This window comes from Hypanus sabinus, chromosome 3 (genome assembly GCF_030144855.1).
Source record: "Hypanus sabinus isolate sHypSab1 chromosome 3, sHypSab1.hap1, whole genome shotgun sequence".
Taxonomy (NCBI): Eukaryota; Metazoa; Chordata; class Chondrichthyes; order Myliobatiformes; family Dasyatidae; genus Hypanus; species Hypanus sabinus.
Window position 1 is genome coordinate 32,125,248 of NC_082708.1, and position 6,664 is coordinate 32,131,911.

General features: G+C 44.7%; 1 protein-coding gene across 1 annotated transcript in view; it reads right to left on the reverse strand.

The window, feature by feature from the left end:
* The window catches only part of cog6 (component of oligomeric golgi complex 6), a 100,912-nt gene extending 94,726 nt beyond the window's left edge, over window positions 1–6,186 (reverse strand). The window contains exon 1 of the mRNA XM_059964028.1: window positions 6,048–6,186. Coding sequence (XP_059820011.1) covers window positions 6,048–6,179 — 132 coding nt within the window. The 5' untranslated portion in view covers window positions 6,180–6,186. The remainder of the gene's footprint in view (window positions 1–6,047) is intronic.
* Window positions 6,187–6,664: the final 478 nt, after the last annotated feature.

The window sequence follows — 6,664 nt, forward strand, 5'->3', positions numbered from 1 at the left end:
CAGCTGACCTCACTATCCGCTGCAGGGTCTTGCGATCCGAGATGGTGCAATTTCTGAACCAGGCAATGACGCAGCTGCTCAGGATGCTCTCAATACAACCCCTGTAGAATGTGATGAGGGTGGGGGGTGGGAGATGGACTTTCCAACAGGCAGGATTTCCTGGCGGCCACCCATTTTAATTCTACTTCCCAATCTGATGTGTCAGTCCATGACCTCCTCTGCTGCCACAATGAGGCTATTCTCAGGCCGGAGAACAACATTTCATATTGAATCCGGGTAGCCTCCAACATGACGGCATGAACATTGATTTTTCTTACTTCCAGTAAGTTCTACCCCCCCACTCCTTCTCTCTTTTTCCCACTCTCTATCCTGGGTCCCCCTGTACCCTTCTCATCTCCTCACCTCCCTCTGGTGCCCCTCCTCCTCCCATGGTGTACTCTCCTCTCAGATTCCTTGTTTTTCATCCATTATCTTTTCCATCTTTCACCTCCCCCCTTCTCACTTCATTCCCTCTCCCCTACCCTCCCATCTTCCCTCTCACCTGGCATTACCTATCACCTTCTGGACTGTACACAGCCTCCTCCCCCCACCTTATTCCCCCTTCCTTTCCAATCCCGATGAAGGGTCTTGACCTGAAACGTTGACTATTTATTCCTTTTGGTAGATGCTGCCAGACCTGCTGAGCACCTCCAGCCTTTTGTGTGTGTTACTGTGTTATAATTTAAATGTGAGCTAACTTCGTCGACCACCAAGTTATCTACTATGCTCCCAATGCCCTTCTTTGTTACTGGCTCCAAAAATATCAATTAGTAAATCAATATGTCCTTGAGAAAAGATTCCAATAATTTACTGTCCACTGAAAGTAAAGCAACTGATCTACGATTACACTGCCACCAGACTCATAAACAGTTAATCTCCCTATGCAGTAAGGCTCCACTCACTAACCCACCCCACCAACCTTTATCATTTATCACCCCACCTTTATCATTTCCTGTCAAAGTCACCTATGTACAAACACTCCTGTGCCTGGCATCACTTTATGGACATACAATCTAAGCTATCTTAGATACTTATATTTATTGTGTGTTTTATTATTGTGTTCTTTATCTTACGGTATGTTTTTGCTGCAGATCCACGGTACAAATTATTTCATTTTCCTTTACATTTGTGTACTAGAAATGACATTAAACGATCTTGAATCTTATTCTTTCCTGCCTCGTTAAACAATGGAACAACATCAATAAATTGCCAATCTCTAATTCCTGTAGCCAGGGATAACTGTAGACTTTCTTTTCTTTGCTTTTTGTTGTCTACAAGTAAGAAAAATTATACCAAAATATACACAGAAAAACAAAACAAGCCAAAAGATGTTTCAGCACAGGTTATAGAAATAGTCTAACAGTTTTTAACAGACATCTTTAAGAGGACAGAGTGCCAAAAGGTGTGTGGAAAAAATTGGAGTCTCCATAATTTTCTTAACGTAGCAATGGGACACACAAAAAGCCAAACTTAAAGATTAGAGTACACGGGGGAGGACGAGATGTCAGAGTAAGAAAGCTCTTGAGAAAGTGAAAGCCATGCCATAAAAGGCAAAGCATATAGGACAAAGAATTTCAAATTCCAGATCCCAAAGAACCAGGAGACAATATGAGAAAGAAAGGGGAAGAGTAAACTACTCAACTTGAATTGAAAGGTTTAGAATTGAAAGTCAGTGCCCCCTGAGACTGATTCAAACAATTATATTAAGCGTGTTATGCAGAAACTGACGCTAATGTTGCTCATGATTAACTATAGAAGATTGTGACTCCTGCCAGAATCTCACATCTCCTAAAAGGAATTGCAAAATTCACGCAATAAAAGAGATAAAAGAGTAGATATAAGTCGATCATGAAATCATCAACATGTGGAAACTAATCCAACGTCTGCAAATGAACTCACCAAGGGCATTGTTTAGGTGTTGAAAAATCACAAGTATTTAAGGGAGCACAAGTACTGGAAATAAGGCCATGGTAGCATAGCGGTTGTGGTGGACACCACAGTAGCATAGTGGTTAGTGCGACGCTATTACAGCTCGGGGCGTCAGAGTTCAATTGCATATACAATCTATAAGGAGTTTGTACATTCCCCCATGACTGCATGGGTTTCCTCTGGGTGCTCCAGTTTCCTCCCACAGTCCAAAGACGTACCAGTTAGTGGGTTACTTGGTCACTGTAAATTAGCCTGAGATTAGGCTAGTGTTAACTAGGTGAATTGATGGATGGCTTGTTGGGCAGGAAGAGCTTGTTCCACACTGTATCGATAAACAAATAAACAAACTCTGATCATGATCCACAAACCTGCCTGTCCAGGTAGACCCACTCATTCAGCTTGTTCCTGCCCCATTGAACTCATATATACATCGACTCTGTTTTATCCCCCCGGTACAGTTCCACCTCATCTTCATCCATGACACCTCACACGCTCTTGATTTTTTAAGGATTTCAGGTTCCCTGGCCCCCATCATCTTATTTTCAATAAGGACATCCAGTTCCTATACACCTCCATCCCCCACCAGGAAGGCTTCAAAACTCTCCGTTTCTTTCTGGACACCAGCCCAACCAGCTCCCCTCCACCACCACTCTGCTCTGCCTAGTGGAACTTCTTCTCACTCCTTTGGCGCCTCTCACTTCCTTCAAGCAAAAGGAGTAGCCATGGGTACTCACATGGGGTCCCAGCTATGCCTGCCTGTTTGTCAGCTACATGGAATAGTCTACGTTCCAAGCCTACACTGGTGAGCGTCGCACACTTTTCATATGCTACATCAACGACTGCATTAGTGCTGCTTCCTGCACCTGCAATGAACTTCATCCACCTTGTCCCCAACTTCCAACCTGCCCTCAAATTCACCTGGTCCATTTCCGACACTTCCCTTCCCTTTCTCGATCGCACTGTCTCTATCTCCAGAGACAGCTTATCCACTGATCTCTATTATCAACCAACAGACTCTCACAGCTACCTGGAATATAACTTGCTTGACCATGCTACTTGTAAAAACACTTGACCCTTCTCTCAATTCCTCCGTCTCCACTGCATCTGCTCTCAGGTGAGGTTTTTCATTCTAGGATGAAGGAGATGTCCTCCTTATTCAAAGAAAGGGGCTTCCCTTCCTCCACCAACAATGCTGCCCTCAACCCCATCTCTTCCATTTGCAAACAGAACAAGCGCTTCACCTGCCCCTACACCTCCTCCCTCCCTACCATTCAGGGCCCCACACGGTCCTTCCAGGTGCAGCAAAATTTCACTTGTGAGTCTGTTGGTGTTCCTGGTGTGGCCTCTTGTATATCAGTGAGACCCGACATAGATTGGGACACCGGTTCACCAAACGTCTATGCTCCATCCGCCAGAACAAGCAGGATCTCCCAGTGGCCACCCATTTTAATTCCTCTTCCCATTTCGATATGTCCATCCATGGCCTCCTCCACTGTCATGATGAGGGCACATTTAGGTTGGAGGAACCACGCCTTATATTCCGTTTGGGTAGCCTCCAACCTGATGACATGAACACTGATTTCTCGAACTTCCAGTAACGCTCCCATCATTCCCTATCCCTTTGTCCCTCTGTCATGTTATCTCCTTGCCAGCCCATCACCTCCCTCTGGTGCTCCCCCACTTCTTCTTTCTTTCATGGCCTTCTGTCTCTCACCAATCAACATCCCAGCTCTTTGCTTCATCCCTTTCCCTCCAGGTTTCCCTATCACCTGGTGTTTCTCTCTCTCCTCCCCCCACCTTTCAAATCTACTCCTCAGCTTTTTTTCCAGTCCTGCCAAAGGGTTTCATCCCAAAATGTTGACTGTGCCCCTCAGGACAATGTACAAGGCCCCCTCCTTTACTCTCTGTATACCCATGACTGTCACCACCCAGAGCTCCAATCTGCTAATTAAATTTGTTGACCATGCTACACTGATTGGCCTAATTTCAAATAAAAATGAGGCAGCCTACAGAGAAGAAGTCATCACCCTGACACAGTGGTGTCAAGAAAACAACCTCTCCCTCTATGTCGCAAAAACAAAGGAGCTGGTTGTGGACTACAGGAGGAATGGAGACAGGTTAACCCTATAGACATCAATGGATCTGGGGTTGAGAGGGTAAACATCACCGAAGATCTCACGTGGTCTGTACATACTGGCTGTGTGATGAAAAAGGCACAACAACGCCTCTTTCACCTCAGATAGTTGAAGAAGTTTGGTCTGGACCCCCAAATTCTAAAAACTTTCTAAAGGGGCACAATTGAGAGCATCCTGACTGGCTGCATCACTGCCTGGTACAGGAACTATACCTCAATTGCAGGATTCTGCAGAGAGTGGTGTGGACAGCCCAGCGCATCTGTAGATGTGAACTTCCCACTATTCAGGACATTTACAAAGACAGGTGTGTAAAAAAGGCCCGAAGGATCATTGGAGGCCTGAGTCACCCTAAACACAAACTGTTCCAGCTGCTACCATCCAGGAAACAGTACCGTAGCATAAAAGCCAGGACCAACAGGCTCCAGGTCAGCTTCTACCACCAGGCCATTAGGCTGGTTAATTCATGCTGACACAACTGTGTTACATTGACATAATGCACGTTACATAATATTTATAATAAATGACTATAATGCACATTGCACATTTGAATGGAGATGTATCGTAAAGATTTTTCCCCTCATGTATATGAAGGACGTGAGTAATAAAGCCAATTTAAAGCCAATTTCCATAGATGCTGCCTGGCCTGCTGAGTTCCTCCAGCGTTTTGTATGTGTTGCAGTGACAAAAACCTGATTGGAGAGAGTGAACTACAAAGATGGCCAAAGAGTTGGAAGGCAATAACACAATTAGAGCTTTTCAAAGGGAATAAAATATTGTTATGCTGTGATACTTTGTGAAGTAAAAGAATTTAAGGATTTATTTTTATAAAGTGGTCAGGCAGTAGTTGACAGAAATGGAACATTAGGAAGGCATATGCTTTCTGGAAAATGAGATGAAGGATCATGTAGGAATTAGAATGAATCGTGATGCTGCAGAAGACGTTGGCCTTATTTGTCACATGTACGTCAAAACATTCAATCAGATCAGTGAGGATTGTGCTGGGGACAATCTGCAGGTGTTGCCTCTTTGGAATGTGGGAGGAAACCGGGGGCCCACACAGGAAACTCACAGGCAGGAGGAGAACACGCAAACCGCCTACAGACAACAACAATCACTATCTCTTGTGTTAAGCACAACATTACCATGCTGCTAGATAGGTAGCAAAGGAAGAAGAAACTAAATAAGCGGGGCTGGATCCTATTGCTAAAAGCAATCACAAATTCCTTGCATTTAATACAAAGCAGCAATAAGGGGAAACAGCTGAAGGTGGTGAAAAGTTGGCCAAGATTACCTTCGCTCAGCAGGATGACATGGGGCAGGTAATTAGGACTGAGAAGTGCCAGTACTCCAACGTTTGGAGAAAGAAAGCCAAACCAACTCTGTGACAGGCACATTCAACCTGAACTTGACAAAACCTTGGTATAGTCTTATCTAGGGGGAGAGTGACTAATCAAAGAACTAGTCACCCCAAAACGTTGTTCATTTCTGAATAGGAGTAACGTTTTAAACCCAAATATCTTAATTTCCAGAAGATTACAATTTCGAAAGCAATCTATCTGAACAGTTGGACTGCAATGTTTGAAATACTCAAGTTAGGCAATGTCAGTGGGAAAAAAACAGATTTCACGAATGGTTCAGGACCTGAAATACTGTTTTGTCTTACCACAAATGCTGTCTGCCTTAAAGAATGTTCTTTTGTTTTCACTTCTAATTTTTTACTATCTATATTTTCAAGAATTGAGCTGATTATTGGTTGCAGATTTTATTTTTAACACGCCGCAGGTGCAAACAAAAAGTGTGACAATTCTTTAATGTGACCAGAACTTGCAGTTACGAAAGAAATGCGATGTGCTTTAAGGTGGGGAGGATTCTAGTTTATAAACTCGGGCAGCGTTTCCCCGGTAATTACACCGATGGCAGTGCTCCGGTACCGGCCTCACCCACCTTGTCGTTGTCCAGCCGGGTCTCCAGAATTTTATTCAGCTTTCTGGCCAGCGGGTTGTTGTTGCTCTGCGGGGCCCCGCCGGCGCCCGGCTCCGGGACAGGGCCGGCCACTTCCACTCTGGCGTCGGTCATCGCCCTGCACACAAACCGAGCCCCGGCCACCTCACCGGAAAACCGTCCCGCACCCAAATACTACCGTGGCCTCGCAAAGGGAAACCGGTCCAGCCCCGAGATGGGACCATCGTCGGCAAGGCATCGCAGGCTCGCACAACAGTTCCGAGAGGGTGAGGATGTCTCTGTCTTTCTCCGACACGCGCCTACATGGGAAATGTGATCGGAAAAACTGGCACTTTCACCACCCACATACATCTCTTCAAAAATGCAACAGACCCTAATCTATCACATTTTGTCTGCCAGAACCTCGTAAACAGACTTGGGATATTCTACTAGATTAAATGAACACGTACCCAAATTATTGTTATTGAGAGACTTTTTTTTTCAAATTAGATGCTAAGTAATGCAAAATTCTCTTCTTTTTTTGAACCATTTTGTATAGTGAGGGCGCTCATCATGCTAGCTTGGTCTTTGAAAGAAATATCCGAATTGTCCCCGCTCAA